Source organism: Ranitomeya variabilis, chromosome 1 (assembly GCF_051348905.1).
Source record: "Ranitomeya variabilis isolate aRanVar5 chromosome 1, aRanVar5.hap1, whole genome shotgun sequence".
NCBI lineage: Eukaryota > Metazoa > Chordata > Amphibia > Anura > Dendrobatidae > Ranitomeya > Ranitomeya variabilis.
This window is the reverse complement of record NC_135232.1, coordinates 1021283008-1021305183: the sequence shown is the minus strand read 5'-3', so window position 1 is coordinate 1021305183 and position 22176 is coordinate 1021283008. Positions and strand designations below refer to the sequence as shown.

The window sequence follows — 22176 nt, the reverse complement described above, 5'->3', positions numbered from 1 at the left end:
TTTGCCTCTGGGTTAGACTTTCTGACTTACGATTTGCAGCCACGCAACAAGACATATCTTTGGCCTACCACTTCACATTTATGTCTTGGGCCCCAACTCTGGCTTATAGAGTCCTAGTGGTTTTGTACCCAGTTCCAACTTCTGTTGCTTCATTCTTTACAACAGGGCTTAGCCAATCAAACAGCTATGCTTGAATTGGCTTAGTAAATTAGCAGTTCTTCCGTTTGGAACAGTTTTCTCAACCTATAAAAGGACATACTACTGTCCGGGGAGCAGAAAATATCAAGAGGTGGAAGGAAAGAATCCTTCCCAATTCCACATACGACAATCAGGCTAGTTTCCTTGATTAACATCCAGTAGACAGATTCTCGTCCCATAAGTCTATTGTATTATGGTTACCAGTGACGGCATGTCTGCCTTTGCTACCTTGTGGCGAATCAGCACCTCTCTGGTGGGAAGAAACCTGCTTTTCTCTAGAGTATGGCTACTCCCTCCATGGCTGTCTGGGTGTATAAATAACACTGACACAAGCTTGCCTTTTAGGATATGTATATGTGTGTAAAATAGGAGTGATGATCCACGTTTCCCTTTCAGCGCTTCTAATGAGAAGGCCAACTCTGGTAATGTCAGGAAATATCACCTGCCGGATTGTGTATTCCTTAGTTTCAATAATATCCAACCCTTGCTTGGGGTTTAGACATCTAAGGATTCGGAATAGATGTGATCTCCTGGATGAGTACTGTGTACATCCTAATGCTCTGCCATTATCTACGTACTAACTGTTATTGGTTTGATCTCCAGCAGTCCAGGACCGGAGGCTAGTGCACACGTGCGGGGTGAGCGCGCGCCCCTATGACGCAGACGCCGCGGTGCATGACTGTGTAATCCAGTCTGAACAGGCACATGTCGCTTCTCCAAGTCCCCTCCTCATGGAAATATGGTGCAGGTGGTCGGGGGCCGGTACTCTAAGCCCTAATATGTGGCAATGGTCAAAAGTCTGGTCACCCAGACTTCACTGGTGCAACTCCTCAGAATATTAACTATAATATTAATTGTGAATGTTTCCAGGAGTGGAGAAGACCATATAGGAACCACCAAACTGCATGGGGGGGGAAACCTGGAGGAACTTCTTTTCAGGTTCCAAGTTAGAAGAGGGAGTTTCCAATAACAGCTGTCTTAGAGTTTCTGCACAAGGGGTTGGAACAGGGGCTAGCCACAAATACTTTAAAAATTCAAGTCTTGGCTCTAAGGGCCCTGTACAATTACGACCCAGCTGGGAATCGGGGGATATCCAGGTTCATCAAAGCGTTGGCCAAGTCTAGACCCATCCCCTCTCGGTTTACTCCTCCTTGGGATTTAAACTTGGATCTTACATCCCTATCCAAACCTCCTTTTGGCCCAGTCAGAGGCTTCTCTGGGAATCTGTCCCTTAAAACATCACTTTATGTAGCTCTCATGAGAGCTCGTAGGGTCAGTGACATTCAGACATTGTCAAGCCAGCCCTCGCTTCACACAGCTTAGAGGATAGGGTTAGTCTTAAGATTGACCCAGCCTAACTTCCAAAAGTGGCATCGCGGTTTCTCAGATCTCAGGAGATCTCCCTCTCTGCTTTTTGTCCCAATCTCAAAGATAGTGAAGGGGAAATCTTACATACACTAGACGTGGGGAAATGCCTAATCCAGTACCTAGCGGCCACACGGGAGCGTAGGAAGCATAGGTCTCTTGTGTGCTTTCAGAGTCCTCAAGAGGGGCGAAAAAGCTTCTAAGGGCACGCTGTAAGATGGATAAGGGACTCCATCACCCTGGCATACTCCTCACATGAATCAGCCATCCTGGAGAAAAACTAAGAGCCCATTCATCAAGAGAGGTGGCAGCCTCCTGGGCAGAAAAAGACGGGGCCTTAATAGAACAGATATGTAGAGTTGCTACGCCATCTTCCCCCTCTACTATGTTCTTTAATCACTATCGGCTGAATCTAGCCTCTTCTTCAGACCTTACCTTTGGGAGTACGGTTCTGGAAGCGGTGGTCCCTCCCTATTGTACAATCTCTGCAAATCTCTCCGTGGTGCTGTCATGGGGGACAGAGAAAAATATAGTTACTTACCGATAACGGTATTTCTCTGAGCCCATGACGGCACCCGTACATTCCCTCCCTTCACGTGTGGGTGTGCACACTAGTAAAAGTTATGCTAGTCCTCATGAAAATAGTCACGCGGTATCTGTTAAGACTATGAGTAATGTCGAATATATACAGTGTGTGTGTGTGTGTGTGTGTGTGTGTGTGTCTATATATATATATATATATATATATATATATATATATATATATATATATATATATATATATATATATATATATATATATATATATATACACACTCACTGGCCACTTTATTAGGTACACCTGTCCAACTTCTTGTTAACACTTAATTTCTAATCAGCCAATCACATGGCGGCAACTCAGTGCATTTAGGCATGTAGACATGGTCAAGACAATCTCCTGCAGTTCAAACCGAGCATCAGTATGGGGAAGAAAGGTGATTTGAGTGCCTTTGAACGTGGCATGGTTGTTGGTGCCAGAAGGGCTGGTCTGAGTATTTCAGAAACTGCTGATCTACTGGGATTTTCACGCACAACCATCTCTAGGGTTTACAGAGAATGGTCCGAAAAAGAAAAAAAATCCAGTGAGCGGCAGTTCTGTGGGCGGAAATGCCTTGTTGATGCCAGAGGTCAGAGGAGAATGGGCAGACTGGTTCGAGCTGATAGAAAGGCAACAGTGACTCAAATCGCCACCCGTTACAACCAAGGTAGGCCTAAGAGCATCTCTGAACGCACAGTGCGTCGAACTTTGAGGCAGATGGGCTACAGCAGCAGAAGACCACACCGGGTACCACTCCTTTCAGCTAAGAACAGGAAACTGAGGCTACAATTTGTACAGACTCATCGAAATTGGACAGTAGAAGATTGGAAAAACGTTGCTTGGTCTGATGAGTCTCGATTTCTGCTGCGACATTCGGATGGTAGGGTCAGAATTTGGCGTAAACAACATGAAAGCATGGATCCATCCTGCCTTGTATGGAGCATCTTTGGGATGTGCAGCCGACAAATCTGCGGCAACTGTGTGATGCCATCATGTCAATATGGACCAAAATCTCTGAGGAATGCTTCCAGCACCTTGTTGAATCTATGCCACGAAGAATTGAGGCAGTTCTGAAGGCAAAAGGGGTCCAACCCGTTACTAGCATGGTGTACCTAATAAAGTGGCCGGTGAGTGTATATATGTATATGTATGTATATATATATATATATATATATATATATATATATATATATATATATATATATATATATATATATATATATATATATATATATATATAAAAAATAGGAGAAAAATACGGAGTATAAAGGTATCAAATACTTTATTAATACATATACATAATAATTAGTCAGTGCACAAAAATAACACAAGGTGTAATAAAACCAGGATGGTAAAAGAGATGAGTGGGGGTCGCCTGGTGTGCACCGCCTATGGGGCCAGCATGCATACCATTATTGGTAAGAGGCCTACTGCTATAGTAGCATATATATCTATGTGCCAAACTGGCATGAAAAAGACCGGTAATAAAGGTTGCTCTTACCGCTGCTAGGCACCAAGGCGGCGCACCCCCGGGTAGATCCTCAGGCACAGTCCCCGACGCGCGTTTCGCCCACGATTTTGATAGCTTTATCAAGGGGAGATGCCCCTGAGCGTATCCACCATCTTTAAATGTGGCCGGCAGAGAAACATGTGACCGGTCACATGTGAAGCAACAGCCAATGGACACCGGGTATGTCGGCGCGTGCGCACGCCGCACGCCGAGCCCCATGCAGTAGAGGGCGTCATGCATCACAGGCGCGCCTGGGACCAAAGGCCCAGAGCGCACGTGCGAGGCAGGAGAGACGCCACCACGGCAGGGGGCAGGGAGAGAGGCGGCGCACGCGCACTCCGGTAAGTATACAATGAAACAGACTTGAAAAGAAATAGAAACACATTGTAAACTCACAACCAGCAACAATAATCAGTTACACCAGTAGGTATGGTTCATAAACGGCAGTTGGTAACAATGTGGTAAAACAAGCCACGGTCATTAATATACAAACCCATGCATCCCCACCACAAACAAAGTATATATAGTAGCAACAAGAGATGTCATAGTTAAAAAACTGAAGAATCAAGTCCATTTTATTGAGAAAAAAAATAATGGAAGTTGCAGTATGATGGAAGGGATTCCAGTACGGCCAACGATATATAGATGTGAGTTGGTGGAATGAACGCTCAGACATCAATAAATTAGAGCTAAAAAATATACAATCAGAAAAAAGAGAAACATTAATGAAAAAATTTAAAAACAATTAAAATAAACAATGATAGAATCACAAATAGATACCCACCCACGGGGGAAGATAGTATGAGGGGGCACAAAAAGGTGAGGGCATACAGAGGCATAATTAAATGCCAACTAATGCATATATACACATATATATATATATATATATATATATATATGTGCTGTACAAATATATATCAAAAAAATTTTTCTCTTCTCCACGACAGCACCCACTGAGAGAGGGGATCCGCCCCTAGGAACAGGAAACCCTACGGAGAGATAAAAGGGGCGGTCCCCCTCGCTCCCACAGTTTGGTTTCCTGTTCCTACGGGAATCCACGGAGAAGAGGATGCCTAGCCTGGATGCCGCTTGCGCAGTTTACCTGTGAGGACGGCAAGGGCTCCAGGGCTGGATGCAGCGTCGGGGGTCCTCTTCTCAGTTCCCCCCTCTGCTGGCAGACGCCATGAGGCCACAACTGCAGGGGTTCCTGGCTCATGGGAATCCATCCGGGCAGTCTGCGGGACCTAGCGCCGAGGAGAGGTAAGCGCTGCGCTTTGGCGAGCGCTCAGGCGGCGTGGAGCTCCACAATTTACCCGGGAGTCCTGAATTGAAACTCCGGGCGGAGGAGGAGGTGGACGGCACCCGCGCTGATGCCGGTGACAGCGCGAGTGCACACAGTATGGCCGCGACCCGGAAGTGGTTAGCACTTCCGGGTTCAACCGGAAGAAGATGGCGGCCCCCATGTAAAAGGACGCCGGCACAAGCGCCCGGTGTCCACAATGGATTCGTCACAGACCCCTGCGATGCTCTCCATAGAAGACACCGCGGCTACCCCACGTACACGGGGCAGCAGCAGTCGCTCCAAACAGAGCGGATCCTCCAGGAAGAAATCCGGTTCTCCACCTAAATCTCCTCGTCAATCGGTACCGTAAAAGCTTCACTGGGGTAAGTGTGCTTCTACCCTCATAAGCTGACTGGTGTTCCCTTTCCCTTTATACACTTAGGGAAAGAAAACAGAGAAAACGAAGCACAAACAGTGTGCATTATGTCTCCAGCCTCTCCCGGATAGTTATAAAAAGAGATTGTGCAAATCATGTATTGCTTCTACCTTGCGGGAGGAAGCCTCAGTTAAATCTGAGGACATCAGGCTCATGATAAGGCAAGAGTTACAAGCCTTGCGAGGTTCTGATAAAGAGCCACATACTAGAAGTAAAAAAGGATATGAATCCCCTATATCTGACCCATCTTCGGATAGGGAGAAAGCGGACTCTGACATCTCCTGCGAATATGTTTCCTCGGACGAGGAACAGAATACATGCTTTCCCACGGATAGTATTGACAACCTTGTCAGGTCCGTGTGTAATACGATGGGTATCGAAGATTCTAAAATTCCCAGAACACAGCAGGACATTATGTTCGCTGGCTTATCGGAAAAGAAAAGGCCTTCTTTTCCGGTGATAGCAGCAATAAAATCTTTAGTTAAAAAAGAATGGGAAAGCCAGGGCCAAAGGGGGTTACCTCCATCCTCAAAGAGACGGTATCCCTTCAATGATGAAGAGTTCTCGACATGGTCAAAAGCGCCAAAAGTGGACGCTGCGGTAGCATCTACATCTAAAAAATCTTTGCTACCTGTGGAGGATTCAGGCTCATTACAGGACCCGTTAGACCGTAAAGCCGACTCACTACTAAAAAGAGCCTGGGAGTCGTGTACGGGAGCCTTCAGACCATCTATCTCTGCTACATGCACCGCTAGGTCCATGTTGGTCTGGCTGAGTGACTTAGAGGAAGGCCTTAAAAGTGGTCTTTCCAGAGACAAACTGCTGTCTTCTATACCCTTAATTAGAGGGGCTACAGCTTTTTTGGCGGATTCATCGGCCGATTCTATACGTTTGGCAGCCAAATCAGCAGGTCTCACAAACGCGGCACGCAGAGCCCTATGGCTTAAGGGCTGGAAAGGCGATCCACAGACAAAGTCTAAGTTATGTGGCCTCCCATGTCAGGGTGAGTACCTGTTTGGTACCAAACTGGACGAGATTCTAACTAAAGCGGGGGAAAGAAAGAAGGGCTTCCCTAATAATAATTACCTTCCATTCTATAGGAAAGCGTTCCGGAAGCCCATATTTAATAAAAGAAAAGATTTTAAAAACCAAGATCGCTGGACCCCTAGAGACGCAAAACAAAGAGGTGCATTCTTTGGGAAGCGCCCTTTTAAATCTGAAGACAAGCCCCGTTAGAGCAGATCTACCTGTGGGAGGTAGATTATCCTCTTTTTCAGACCAATGGAGGAAAATAACTTCGAACAATTGGGCAAATAATCTCGTCACCTCTGGCTTAAAATTAAAATTTGCCCGAGTCCCTTCGGACTCATTTCTATTGACTTCCTTAAAGTCACAGTCTCAACAGGAGGCATTACAGCAAGAAGTAATGAATCTGCTATCCAAAGGAGTTTTGGTGGAGGTTCCATTTCTTCAGGAAGGGAAAGGGTTCTATTCCCCGCTGTTTCTAATCACAAAACCTGATGGATCATTCAGAACCATCATAAATCTTAAAAAACTGAACACCTTCCTAGAAAATCAAACTTTTAAAATGGAATCCATTCGATCCACCGTAAAACTCCTGTTTCCCTATTGCTTTATGGCGGTTCTGGACTTAAAAGATGCGTATTACCATCTACCAATCTTTAAAGAGCATCAACAATTTCTCCGCGTAGCGGTTATATTAAATGGATGTATACGGCACTTTCAGTACACAGCAATGCCCTTTGGACTATCAATTGCTCCAAGGGTATTTACTAAACTAATGTCAGAGGTTATGTCTTATCTAAGATTAAAAGACACACTCATAATCCCGTACTTAGACGACCTGCTAGTAGTGGGAAAATCCACCTCGCAATGTCAGCAAAGACTATGTCATATGATCTCATCCTTACAGAATTTAGGATGGATAATAAATTGGGAAAAATCTAGACTGATCCCGACAACCCGGCAGGTATTTTTGGGAATTATATTAGATTCTGTAAGTCAAAAGTGTTTCCTCCCAGAATCTAAACAGATAACAATTAGGGATAAAGTTCAGTCCATACTAGATAAACCTATAATTTCCCTCCGGGAAGGCATGTCCTTGCTTGGCTCCTTCACGTTATGTATCCCAGCGGTTCCGTGGGCCCAGTTCCACTCGAGGTGCTTACAGTATACAATTTTACATGAGGAGATAAAATTACAAGGGCGTTTAGACGGTAAGATTTCCCTTTCTAATGATGTAGTCCAATCCCTAACCTGGTGGCTACAGCCAGATCATCTAGTTAGTGGGGTTCCCTGGGAGGTCAAACCCTCAAACATAATTTTTACGGATGCCAGCCCTCATGGTTGGGGGGCACACTTGGGAAACCAGGTTGTCCAGGGGCTGTGGTCGGTTACGGAATTAGACGACTCCTCCAATAAAAAAGAACTAAAAGCCATCTATCATGCCCTATGTGAATTCCTCCCGCAGCTGCACGGAACACATACCAGGGTGCTCTCAGACAACATGACATCGGTGGCTTACGTCAACCATCAAGGCGGAACGAGATCAGGCACTCTCATGTCTATAGCCGAAAACATCTTGACTATAGCCGAAAATCATCTTCTGTCCATATCAGCACTACATATCCGGGGGATAGACAACGCAAAAGCAGACTTTCTCAGTCGTCATACCCTCCATCAGGGGGAGTGGGTGTTAAATCGTCGGATATTCAGTATGATAACTATAAAATGGGGTATACCCGACATAGATCTCTTTGCCACAAGAGACAACAGGCAAGTAAAAACATTCGCCTCAATGTTTCGAACAGACAACCCCGATGTTCTCGACGCCCTCCAGATTCCATGGACATTTCAGAAAGCATATGCCTTTCCCCCAATGATTCTTCTTCCAACAGTCATCAGGAAGATAAGAGAGGACAGAGCGAATGTGATATTGATCGCTCCATTCTGGCCAAAGAGACCATGGTTTTCCCTGCTCAGAGCCATGTCCATCTCGGATCCATGGATTCTCCCAGAGAATCAAGATCTGCTTTTCCAGGGACCCTTCAACCACCCTCATGTGAAGGGTCTACGGTTGACAGCCTGGGATTTGAGAGGCAGCTGTTAAAACTAAGGGGCTTCTCTGATAAAGTAATTGATACCCTATTGCTGAGTAGAAAAAGATCCACTACATCGATCTATGTAAAAGTATGGAAAAAATTTTTAAGCCTCTATCCCTCAGCCCTGTCAAATGAAATTCCAGTCCCTATTATTCTTGAATTTCTCCAAAAAGGACGTGATTTAGGCCTTTCAGTTAACACCTTGAAAGTGCAAGTTTCAGCGCTAGGGGCTTTGTATAGTCACAATGTTGCAGGAGATAGATGGATATCCAGATTCATCTCAGCCTGCCAGAGAGCAGAACCAGTCCATATTCCCAACTCACCTCCTTGGGATGTTAATCTGGTCCTTGAAGCCTTAACAAATCACCCGTTCGAGCCTCTACATTCTGCTCACATTAAACATGTCTCCCTCAAAACAGCTCTTCTTGTTGCCTTAGTATCGGCAAGAAGGGTAAGTGACATACAGGCGCTATCAGTAGATCCTCCATTTATGTCAATATTGCCAGATAGGATTGTCCTAAAGACAGACCCTTCCTACTTACCTAAAATGAGTACCAAATTCCATAGGTCTCAGGAAATTCTTCTTCCTACCTTCTATAATAATCCTACAAATCAGGAAGAAGAAAAATACCATACTTTAGATGTGAGGAGGGCTGTAATAACCTATCTAGACAGAACTAGCGCCTGGAGGAAGAGCAGGGCTCTCTTTGTTTCCTTCCAGGGTCAGAGGAAAGGAGCTGGTGTTACGAAAGGCACATTATCCCGATGGATTCGGGAGGCGATATACCTGGCCTATTCGTCTAAAGGGGAAGATCCACCTGAGACTATAAAGGCACATTCCACCCGGGCGATAGCATCATCCTGGGCAGAGCGAGCAGAAGTTCCAATAGAACTCATATGTAAGGCCGCAACCTGGTCGTCTCCTACTACCTTCTATAGTCACTACAGATTAGATTTATCTGCCTCCACTGACCTGTGTTTCGGTAGATCGGTTCTTAACACGATAATCCCCCCCAAATAACTATCTCTGAAAGTCTCTCAGTGGGTGCTGTCGTGGCGAAGAGAAAACACCGGATTACGTACCGGTAATGCTCTTTTATAGAGCCACGACAGCACCCCTTCACTTCCCTCCCTTATATATATTAGTTTGCATATGAGCACAAATAAGGGTGATTGGTTCTTGTAAATATTAGTAGTATAAGATTAAATGATAATAGAATTGCCTACTAATACTGGTGGGCGGTTCCTCGCAATCTCTGTAACCCAAACTGTGGGAGCGAGGGGGACCGCCCCTTTTATCTCTCCGTAGGGTTTCCTGTTCCTAGGGGCGGATCCCCTCTCTCAGTGGGTGCTGTCGTGGCTCTATAAAAGAGCATTACCGGTACGTAATCCGGTGTTTTTTTTAAATTAACACATAGCCCTCTGTCCTCCTTCTCCTCTCAGCTTCAGGCTATCCTGGGTAGGGCCTTTGAAGATGGCATTATAGATAGGAAGGTTCTGGATGGTCTAACGGTGAGGTGCCCAAGAGTACCAACCTTTTATTTACTCCCAAAAATCCACAAGGATCCCGTCAACCCGCCAGGACGTCCGATCGTGTCAGGTATTGAGGGTCTATGTGACCCCATTTGCAAATTCATAGACTTCTTTTTAAAACCTCTTGTAGAAGTATTACCATCGTATGTCAGAGACACGACGGACGTCCTCACGCGGGTTGACGGCATCCTTGTGGATCCTGGCGTCCTTCTGGTCACCGCCGATGTACAGACCTTATATACGTGCATTGATCACGAGCATGGTTTAGCAGCAGTCCGCCTCTTCTTGGGGGCCTCCGACTTGGGCAGCCCCATGTGTGAATTAGTCCTCGAGCTGCTGCGTTTTGCCCTGACCCATAATTTTTTTACCTTTAAAGACGCTTTCTATCTGCAAAAACGCGGCACGGCCATGGGCGCGGCCTGTGCCCCTTCATACGCCAACCTCTTTCTGGGAGCATGGGAGAGGTACATTTTTGGCGATGGGGGGGGTACAGGCCACTGCCCGTGTGCTGTGCTGGCTCAGATATATAGATGACGTCCTCTTTTTGTGGGCGGGAACGGCGCGGCAGCTCGAGGACTTTATGGGGCAGCTTAATGTGAACTCCTTTAATATCAGGCTAACGTATAATTTTGATCTGCAGCGTATTGACTTCCTGGACATCACGTTGGAAATCGACACTACCCGTCGTATCCAGACTGATGTGTTCAGGAAGTCAACATCTGTCAACGCCCTATTATGTGCCGATTCTGCACCTAACCCTACCACCATTGGGGCTGTCCCGGTCGGACAGTTCCTTAGAATGAGGCGGATTTGCTCAACAGAGGATAGGTTCTTTGCGCAGGCGGCTGACCTAGAGGGACGTTTCAAGGACCGAGGATATAGTCGAAGGAGTATTAGAAGGGGTTTTGAGAGGGCCAGACGGACGCCCCGGAGAGACCTCCTATATGCTGGTGGCAGTAGACGTAGGAGAGAGACAAATGGTGACAAGGTCAGGTTCATAACAACCTATAACCATGAATGGTCCAATATGAGAGAGATTTTAAAAAAACATTGGTCCGTCTTAAAGACCGAACCCGCTCTTGCTCAGGTTTTGGGTGATTTCCCATTAATGACCGCAAAGAGATCCCCAAACCTAAGCAACTTGCTTGTCCGTAGCCACTACGTCGCACCCACCATTAACCCTTTCAGTACCAGGGGCCCGATGTTGGGCTCTTTTCAGTGCGGCCACTGTATGGCGTGTGAAAACATCATGCGGGCCACAACCTTTAAATCTTCCGATGGGAGAAAGGAGTTCTCCATCAGGCAGCGTATCACGTGTGGTACATCTAATGTTGTGTATTACGCCATGTGTGGATGCTCTTTAATCTACATTGGTTTAACATCGAGGGAATTACGGATACGTGTCCGCGAACATGTCAGAGATATACAGGCGGCCCGCTCTGTAGAGGATGCTTCTGACCTGAAGACTATTCCTCGCCATTTCAAACTATTCCATAATTGTGACGTGAGGACTCTTCAGGTCAGAGGTATCGAGAGCATCCACCTTGGACTAAGGGGTGGTAACTATAAAAAGGTTCTGGCCCAGCGTGAGGCTGGCTGGATTGTCCGAGTAGATACAATGACACCTAAAGGACTAAATGAGTCCTTAAGCTTTTCCTCTTTTTTGTGAGTCCTTTGTTTATAGCATTCTGCGACATTATATAAAGAGAAATTTTTTTTGATATATATTTGTACAGCACATATATATATATATATATATATATATATATATATATATATGTGTATATATGCATTAGTTGGCATTTAATTATGCCTCTGTATGCCCTCACCTTTTTGTGCCCCCTCATACTATCTTCCCCCGTGGGTGGGTATCTATTTGTGATTCTATCATTGTTTATTTTAATTGTTTTTAAATTTTTTCATTAATGTTTCTCTTTTTTCTGATTGTATATTTTTTAGCTCTAATTTATTGATGTCTGAGCGTTCATTCCACCAACTCACATCTATATATCGTTGGCCGTACTGGAATCCCTTCCATCATACTGCAACTTCCATTATTTTTTTTCTCAATAAAATGGACTTGATTCTTCAGTTTTTTAACTATGACATCTCTTGTTGCTACTATATATACTTTGTTTGTGGTGGGGATGCATGGGTTTGTATATTAATGACCGTGGCTTGTTTTACCACATTGTTACCAACTGCCATTTATGAACCATACCTACTGGTGTAACTGATTATCGTTGCTGGTTGTGAGTTTACAATGTGTTTCTATTTCTTTTCAAGTCTGTTTCATTGTATACTTACCGGAGTGCGCGTGCGCCGCCTCTCTCCCTGCCCCCTGCCGTGGTGGCGTCTCTCCTGCCTCGCGCGTGCGCTCTGGGCCTTTGGTCCCAGGCGCGCCTGTGATGCATGACGCCCTCTACTGCATGGGGCTCGGCGTGCGCACGCGCCGACATACCCGGTGTCCATTGGCTGTTGCTTCACATGTGACCGGTCACATGTTTCTCTGCCGGCCACATTTAAAGATGGTGGATACGCTCAGGGGCATCTCCCCTTGATAAAGCTATCAAAATCGTGGGCGAAACGCGCGTCGGGGACTGTGCCTGAGGATCTACCCGGGGGTGCGCCGCCTTGGTGCCTAGCAGCGGTAAGAGCAACCTTTATTACCGGTCTTTTTCATGCCAGTTTGGCACATAGATATATATGCTACTATAGCAGTAGGCCTCTTACCAATAATGGTATGCATGCTGGCCCCATAGGCGGTGCACACCAGGCGACCCCCACTCATCTCTTTTACCATCCTGGTTTTATTACACCTTGTGTTATTATTTTTGTGCACTGACTAATTATTATGTATATGTATTAATAAAGTATTTGATACCTTTATACTCCGTATTTTTCTCCTATTTTTCATGTTCTTTTTGGAGTTGGTTCTCTTTGGTGAGGGGATGTCTGGCACTACTTAGCGCTATTTCGTTCCTCTCAGTATCTAGCATGTTGCCTGGTTTTGGTATTATTATTATTATATTATATATATATATATATATATATATATATATATATATATATATATATATATATATATATATATATATATATATATATATATATATATATATATATAATTTTATTAACCTACGTTCCCATTATGCTCTGTAAACAACTGATGCAAGAGAGAGGTACCACCTTTTTATCTGTAGGTTTCCTGTCCTTGGGGGCGGATCCCCTCTCTCCGTCGTGCCGTCATGGGCTCAGAGAAATACTGTTATCGGTAAGTAACTATATTTTTTGCTCCTCTGCAGCTCTCTGAATGCTCAGCTTTATGTTCCCATGCACATGATTGTCAGTTTTCTGCCTATGCATAGTGGACACAGAGCTGTCACAGTGCTGGGGTGAGGTTATACCAAGCAGGAGGACTAATGTGTACAAGACAACTAGTGATAATATCCTACTGATGGAATACTGATTTTTATTGAAACACGTATCCCAGTGTGACACATTGCTGAAATTAGGGTCTCTGCCCCTACATCAAATGGCAAAAACCTGCTGATAGATTCTCTTTAAACGGATAGTCCCATCTTCATGGATGTTGTCGGATAGTGTTTGCGGTTTACTGTATATTAAAATTTCCAGTCACTTTTTAAATCTTTACACTTTTTTTTGTTTTGTTTACAGTTTGTTGCCTAGGAGACCGACCACTGCTGATGGCTACGTTATAAGCGCTGCGTTTCAGCTGGCTGGAATTAGGATGTAACAGCGTGTTTTAGCGATCCTTGCTGTCATCGGAACAGGGCTTAAAAGCTGAATACTAAGAGCTTGTAGGCATTTGGCATGTTCTGCTGTCTCGCAGCGGTGGTTGGTCTCCATGGCAAAGAGCTGTAAACAAAAATATATAATATTTCAAGAACTGTTGACATCTTTAAGTTGTAGCTTGCAAAACTATTATTATCCAACAATACCCATTTATCAACATAAAGTAGTTTATAAATGTACAGCGTAGTTGTTGGGGTGTGTGTTTTTTTTTTTTTTATCTAATTGGTCACCTAATATGAACTTGAGGTGTCCAGAGAAGGAATAGCTAATGAGGCGTCTCGGCCGCGATCGTGGCCAAAAAACAAACGTGTCAACACAGTCTAAAGGGAATGTCATCAGAGAATGACTATTGTTTCATCTCCATTCCTCCCACCTTCATCCCCACTGGCCATGTAGCCCAGCATTCGGCCATATTTCCTGTTCTTCTCAGCAGCCACATGTAGGTAAGCTGTTATAGACTGGCGGTGACGGTATACAAGCATTATATCTGCCTATCCTCTGCTCTGGGCAAATGCCATTGTTGGAGGAGGAGGTGAGCTGTGACCTCACCTATCATGTATGGTGGATCCTGCTTGTCTGCTCTATATAGGTGTTACCTGTCTGAATTTGGCCTAAGGACAGGATTATAATGACATCCGGGTATCACAGTAGAACTACGGCCTGGCCACAGGACTCCTGACCTGAACTTGACGGCTGGATATATGGCTGACCAGGTACATCTGTCGTTCACAAGAGACAAATGTACCCAGACAAAACCGCAGTAAAAAAACAAACCAAAAACGCTGGAAACACTCTGCAAAACCTTCTTTTATGACGTTGCTTCTTTACTGCCAAGAGAGCAGGTTTTGCCTGCAGAAAAAAAAGCTGCAAAAACGCTATGTGAACATACAGTAGCTTTAAAAAGTAGATGATTTCTAATGACACCCAATGTCACCACTAGGAGGTGCTCTGTGCAAATGTTTCCTTACAGAGCTACTTTTGAACTCAATGGACGCTTTAAAACGATCTGGCTCCCTCTAGTGGCAGCTTCTGGAAATAATGCTGCGACTGTCTGGAATTGGAGAGTTTGGCTCCAAGGGTCCACACTGCTGCAGTGCTGTGTTTAAAACTGCTTTATTCCTAAATGCTGTGATGGGATTTATGTTCTGACTTAATTTTTAGCAGCATTTTCAATGAGAAGGTGATTATTGCTATTTGTACATCAGCTTTAATTGTCCTAGCGATCATTGATATCTACAGTCTAATTTGTAGATACTGATTGTCGTTTTCTTCCGTTTTAGGTTGGAGCCTGTATTGTAAACCCAGAAAATAAGATAGTCGGCATTGGGTATAATGGCATGCCCAATGGCTGCCACGATGATGTCCTTCCGTGGGCTAGAACAGCAAGTGATCGGCTGGACACTAAATATCCATATGGTATGTGCACACAAGGGACTGCTTTCAGATATGTGATTCATACAGATGAAAACATTACCGGTGAAATAATTGTAGTAAATGAAACTTCACGTGTTCATCAAACATGTGAGTTCTGCTCTTGAGTTCTGAGGGCTTTCCATCTATCCCCTGTGTGTGATGGCTGGGCAGCTATTACAGGAATTATGCAGAACAATGAGATTTTAAGATCTCTTCTTGCAGCTTTGCCATCTGACGTAGCCCCTTCATTACAGGGGGATTTTATTTTTTTCCCGTTCTTCCTAGAACTGTAGCCTTTTTTATTTTCTGTTAACATGAGCTGTATTGCCTGATCGCTTATACTGTATACTGCAATAGCTTTGTATGGTAGAATATAGCTAAAACCACAGTCGCCTATGGCTGAGCTCCACAGTGATAGCTAAGCTACTGCACTGCCCCCCACACATGGGGTAAAGGACATGGCGAATCTGAAGACCTACGGTATATTATATTTCTAATTGGAGATATTTGCTAATGCTGTATTTATTATTTTACCTGCAACATATTGAGATGGGAATAACCCCTTAAGTGGTTGAAAACAGTAATCGGATCACTGCTGTTATAGGCTGGTGTAGGCAATTGAGATGTGGTTTAATGACTTTAAATGGTTAATCACACTGAGGGCTCGTGCACCCGACCTTAACCCCTTCATGACCTTGATTTTCCGTTTTTCCGTGTTCGTTTTTCGCTCCCCCTCCTTCCCAGAGCCATAACTTTTTTTATTTTTCCGTCAATATGGCCATGTGAGGGCTTATTTTTTGTGGGACGAGTTGTACTTTTGAACGACGTCATTGGTTTTAGCATGTCGTGTACTAGAAAATGGGGGAAAAAAATTCCAAGTGTGGTGAAATTGCAAAAAAAGTGCAGTCCCACACTTGATTTTTGTTTTGGCTTTTTTGCTAGGTTCACTAAATGCTAAAACTGACCTGCTATTATGATTCTCCAGGTAATTACGAGTTCATAGACACCTAACATGACTAGGTTCTTTTTTTATCTAAGTGGTGAAAAAAAAATCCAAACTTTGCCAAAAAAAAAAAATTTGCGCCATTTTCTGATACCGATCTCCATTTTTCATGATCTGGGGTCGTTTGAGGGCTTATTTTTTGCGTGCAGAGCTGGCGTTTTTAATGATAGCATTTCGGTGCAGATACGTTATTTTGATCGCCCGTTATTGCATTTTAATGCAATGTCGCGGCGACCAAAAAAACGTAATTCTGGCGTTTCTAATTTTTTTCTCGCTACGCTGTTTAGCGATCAGGTTAATGCTTTTTTTTGATTGATTGGGCGATTCTGAACGCGGCGATACCAAATATGTGTAGGTTTGACTTTTTTTTTTTTTTTTTTTACTTTTGCCATGCTTCAATAGCCTAGAAGCTGGCACAACGCGATCGGCTCTGCTACATAGCAGCGATCATCAAATCGCTGCTATGCAGCAGAAATGCAGGTGTGCTATGAGCGCCAACCACAGGGTGGCGCTCACAGCTACCGGCGATCAGTATCCATAGAGGTCTCAAGGACCTCTATGGTTACTATACAGAAGTTCAGAAGCATCGCTGACCCCCGATCATGTGACTGGGGTCAGCGATGCGCTCATTTCTGGCCGCCCAGCCGGAAGCGCCAGTTAAATGCCGCTGTCTGCGTTTGACAGCGGCATTTAACTAGTTAATAGCGGCGGGTGAATCGCGATTTCACCCGCCGCTATTGTGGGCACATGTCAGCTGTTCAAAACAGCTGACATGTCCCGGCTTTGATGCGGGCTCACCGCCGGAGCCCTGTATCAAAGAGGGGGATCTGACCTCGGACGTACTATCCCGTCCGAGGTCAGAAAGGGGTTAAAAATTGGACAAGTGCGCAGGGCCGTCGTGTCCGTAAGCCAAACCTCAGGTTCCTCAATTTCCATAACACCGACTCTGACTCTACCAAAATGGGCTCTGACTCCGACTCCACAGCCCTGCGTGCGGTCTAACGGGTAGCACTCCTCCCCATGGCCTTCTATAAGGCTGTATGTATGTATGTTATAGAGATAGATATGTTTTTCTTCTCCTCTCCACATCCTAGAAATCAAACTGCATTTCTCAGATAAGAACATGCGTCATGTGACCCTAGCCCAATAATGAATTTTTTCCTATCGCCACGACAGCACCCACAACGAGAGAGGGGATCCGCCCACCTTCCGGACAGGAACCTACAGGTTAAAAAGGGGCGGTCCCCCTCGCCCTCCAGTTTTGGGTTCCTGTCCGGATGGCAGGAGCCTACAGGTTTCGATCGCTTACCCGGGTCCGCCAAGCCTCTGTGCGGTGTCCAGGTGAGAACGGCAGAGTCGGGGGCCCGGAAGCAGCGTCGGGGGAAGTCCTGTGTCCAGCTTCGCCCCCCCACCTCCCCCCCCCCCCCCCCCTCCTTTGGCGGCATGACCGAGCGGTCGAGGTGGCGTTCCCGGGGGAAGGCGCGCCGCCCCGGGTCGTCCACGCGCGCGCGACGCTGCAGGAGCAGGTTGGCGCTTATGACCCGGAAGGGATCTAACGACTTCCGGAGGAGGCCGGGAGGAGGAGCGCGGGACCTTTGAAAGGCAGGCAGCGCTTGGTGAGTGGTGTGCGGCAACATGTCTTCCACAGGAGACGCCGAACACTGACAGGAGAAAGGAGCAGCAGCAGATCTCGTTGTAGAGAGGCACGCGGGCAGCAGGACCCGGGCACGTCACACCTCACCCCCTCAGAAACCGGTACTCTAAGTTCATCAGCAATGGTGAGTTAATATCTGAGCCATTGGCTGATACATCTGTCTTCTATACTATGCTTTGTTATAGGGAAAGAAGGTCTCAAAGACTAAGCATAAGCAGTGCGCGTTATGCACAGAGCCACTACCTGACACCTACTTAAAGAAGTTATGTCAGTCGTGTATATGCCGTACGTTAGAAGAAGAAGCCCCCCTCCGTGTATCGGATTTGAGGGAAGTAATTAGGGAAGAAATTAAATCGTCCCTTAAATCTAGACGGCATGAGAAGAATAGTGTGGAAATGGTATCCGATTCCAGCCCTTCGTTGCAAGAGGGCGTGTGCTCGGAGAGCTCATCACCATCCTCCTCAGATGAGGAGGGAAGGACTTGCTTTTCCACCGAAAATATGGAGACTTTAATTAAGGCTGTCCGTTCAACTATGGGTATGGCAGAGAGTAAAGAGCCGAAAACAACCCAAGAGATCATGTTCGCAGGGCTGAGCCAGAAAAGTCGCAAAGCTTTCCCAGTGGTTGATACCGTTAAAGATCTGGTTAGACGGGAGTGGGACAAGCTGGATAAAGGGTTCTTACCTTCGGCCGCAAAAAGAAGGTACCCCTTTGAGGATGACACCTTATCCCAGTGGATGAAGATCCCAAAAGTAGATGCGGCAGTGGCCTCTACCTCGAAAACAGCCTCGCTACCATTAGAGGATGTGGGACTCCTTAAAGATCCTTCAGACAGGAAGGCTGACATGCTTCTTAAGAAAACGTGGGAAGCATCATCTGGAGCCTTTAAGCCGGCAATCGCAGGCACCTGTATGGCGAGATCAGTTATGGTCTGGGTAACTCAGCTGGAAGAACAGCTTAAAGCTAAAGTACCCAGGGATAAATTGTTAAACTCCCTGTCTCAGGTCAGAGAAGGAGCAGCTTATCTAACGGATGCCTCGATTGATTCCCTGAAATTGGCTGCAAGATCGGCGGGTCTCTCGAATGCAGCCCGACGGGCGCTCTGGCTAAAGACCTGGAAGGGTGATGCTCAGGCAAAAGCCAAATTGTGCTCCATTCCGTGTAGGGGTGAGTACCTATTCGGCCCAGTGCTGGATGACATCCTTGCAAAGGCAGAAGACAGAAAGAAGGGATTTCCTAAAATATTTAATCCCACTTATAGGAATGCCTTCCGGAGACGCATACCCTTCAGAAAATTCCAGTCAGACCAGCAGGGATATAATCGTGACTGGGAGACGTCGGATCAAAAGAAGAAAGGTGGATACTATAAAAACCCTTCATCTTTCTCAAGACGTAGACGTAATTACAGATAGAATAGATCTACCAGTAGGAGGAAGACTAAGATTCTTCTCAGCAGAATGGAAAAGGATAACTTCTAGTGCCTGGATAATGGAGGTAGTCGAGTCAGGATTAAAATTAGAATTTTTGAGAACTCCCCCAAATCATTTTGTTATAACATCACTGGACACTCCGGCCCAACAACAGGCCTTAGAATTAGAGATTCAACAATTGCTTAGAAAGCGAGTTATTGAAGTACCAAAACATCAGGAGAAGACTGGTTTTTATTCTCCCCTATTTTTAATCTCTAAACCTGATGGGTCCTTTAGGACTATCATAAATTTGCGTAAATTGAATGAATATCTTCAGTACCACGCTTTTAAGATGGAATCCATTAAATCAACAACTAAGCTTTTGTTTCCTAGGTGCTACATGTCGGTTTTGGATCTAAAAGATGCGTATTACCATCTTCCAGTTCACAGAAATCACCAGCAATTCCTCAGGATGGCAGTATGGGTAAACCATCAGATTAAACATTTCCTATTTTTAGCAATGCCCTTTGGCCTGTCCATGGCTCCTAGAGTTTTTACAAAGGTTGTTTCGGAAGTAATGGCCCATATCAGGGAAAAGGATACCCTTGTAGTGCCCTATCTAGACGATTTTTTAATAGTTGGAAATTCAATTGCTCAGTGTACGTCTAGGGTAAATGCCATAATATCATCCCTACAGGAACTTGGATGGATAGTCAACTGGGAAAAGTCAAAACTGGAACCCACAAGATGTCAAATGTTCCTAGGAGTTCTTCTAGACTCGGAAAATCAGTTATCCTTCCTACCAGAAGAAAAGAAGCAGAAGATCATTCAAAGGATCACGGCCGTAAGGGAAGCTCCAAGCTTAAGTTTAAGAGACGCAGTGTCTCTGCTAGGATCTCTGACTGCATGTATATCGGCGGTGAGATGGGCTCAGGCTCATACCCGAATGCTTCAATACGAAGTTCTTCAAGCAGAAAGAGATCTTCACGGTGCTCTGAGCAGAAGGTTCAGTCTATCAACCGCCACTCTTCACGATCTGAGATGGTGGCTCAATCTGGCACATTTATCAAAAGGAGTTCTCTGGGCCATCACTCCGGACAACATAGTTACAACAGATGCCAGTCCATTCGGTTGGGGAGCCCATATGGGAGACGTCTAGCCCAGGGACGTTGGTCGACTCAAGAGTCCCAGAATTCCTCAAATCTAAGAGAGCTTGCTGCAGTCAATCAAGCCCTTCTTTGCTTCCTACCATCCCTGAGGAATTCGCATGTACAAATACAAACAGACAATATGACTGTGGTGGCCTACATCAATCATCAGGGGGGGACAAGATCACGATCCCTAATGATCACTGCAGCACAGATATTGTCTCTAGCCGAGAATCACTTACAATCCCTGTCGCCGGTTCATATAAAAGGGAGCTCAATATACAGGCGGACTACCTCAGTCGCCATACCCTGCGTCAGGGAGAATGGTCCCTAAACCAACACATATTCGATCAAATAGTCAATCTGTGGGGGTTGCCGATAATAGATCTATTTGCTACCAGGGAGAACAGGAAGGTCAGGAGGTTCGCATCCTTACACATAGCAGACCAACCATTCATAGTGGATTCCCTTCGCGTCCGTTGGGACTTCCAGCTAGCATATGCCTTTCCCCCTATGTGTCTAATTCCGATAGTTCTCAGGAAGATCCGAGAGGAAAGAGCCAGAGTGATTTTAATTGCTCCCTTCTGGCCCAGGAGGCCTTGGTTTTCTCTCCTCAGGACAATGTCTGTGACCGATCCCTGGGTGTTGCCAGTGGTTCCGGAACTCCTTTCTCAGGGTCCATTTCGTCATCCAAATTTGCAGACTCTTCACTTAACGGCTTGGAACTTGAGAGGGAGCTTCTGAAGGAGAGGGGGTTCTCTAGTGCTTTAATAGCTACCTTATTGAAAAGTAGGAAGGAGGTTACTACAAAGATCTATACAAAAATTTGGAAGACATTCCTTATGTTTTATCAGCAACCATTAGGAGATAATGCTCCAATTTCAGCTATTTTAGAATTTCTTCAAAAAGGCTGGGAATTGGGTTTAGCAGTCAACACTCTAAGAGTTCATGTTTCAGCCTTGGGAGCTCTATATAATAGTGATATAGCTGGTAATAGATGGGTTGCTAGGTTTATTAAGGCTTGTCAGCGTTCTAACCCAATCCATATTGTAAGAATACCCCCTTGGGATCTAAATTTGGTGCTTGAGGCGTTGACCGAACCTCCCTTTGAGCCTTTAGACTCTATTTCGATAAAAAATTTAACCTTAAAAACAGCCCTACTTTTAGCATTAACGTCTGCCAGGAGGGTCAGTGATATACATGCGTTATCAGTAGATCCTCCTTACCTAATAATTCTCCAGGATAAGATTGTCTTAAAACCTGATCCTGCATACTTGCCAAAAGTAGCAACTAAATTTCATAGAACAGGAGATTTATTTACCATCTTTCTATGAAAATCCAGGTTCAGAAGAGGAGAAAAAATCATACCCTAGATGTTAAGAGGGCAATATTAGAATACCTGGATAGGACACAAAGCTGGAGACAGAGTAGGGCTCTGTTTATTTCTTTCCAGAATCGGAAAAAGGGTTCTGGTGTCACGAAAAACTCTATCGCCAGATGGATTAGAGAAGCGATATGTCTTGCCTACTCTGCCAGGGGAGTAACACCACCAGAAGGCATCAGGGCGCACTCCACTCGGGCCATGGCTTCATCCTGGGCGGAGAAGGCAGATGTTCCCATTGAAATGATATGTAAGGCGGCAACTTGGTCATCACCTTCCACCTTTTATAAACACTATCGCCTTGATCTATCTGCTAATTCCAGCTTACA

General features: G+C 45.2%; 1 protein-coding gene across 1 annotated transcript in view; it reads left to right on the top strand.

Annotated features, from left to right (window-relative positions):
* The window catches only part of DCTD (dCMP deaminase), a 67707-nt gene that overhangs the window by 6444 nt on the left and 39087 nt on the right, over nt 1-22176 (top strand). The window contains exon 3 of the mRNA XM_077279556.1: nt 15120-15255. Coding sequence (XP_077135671.1) covers nt 15120-15255 — 136 coding nt within the window. The remainder of the gene's footprint in view (nt 1-15119; nt 15256-22176) is intronic.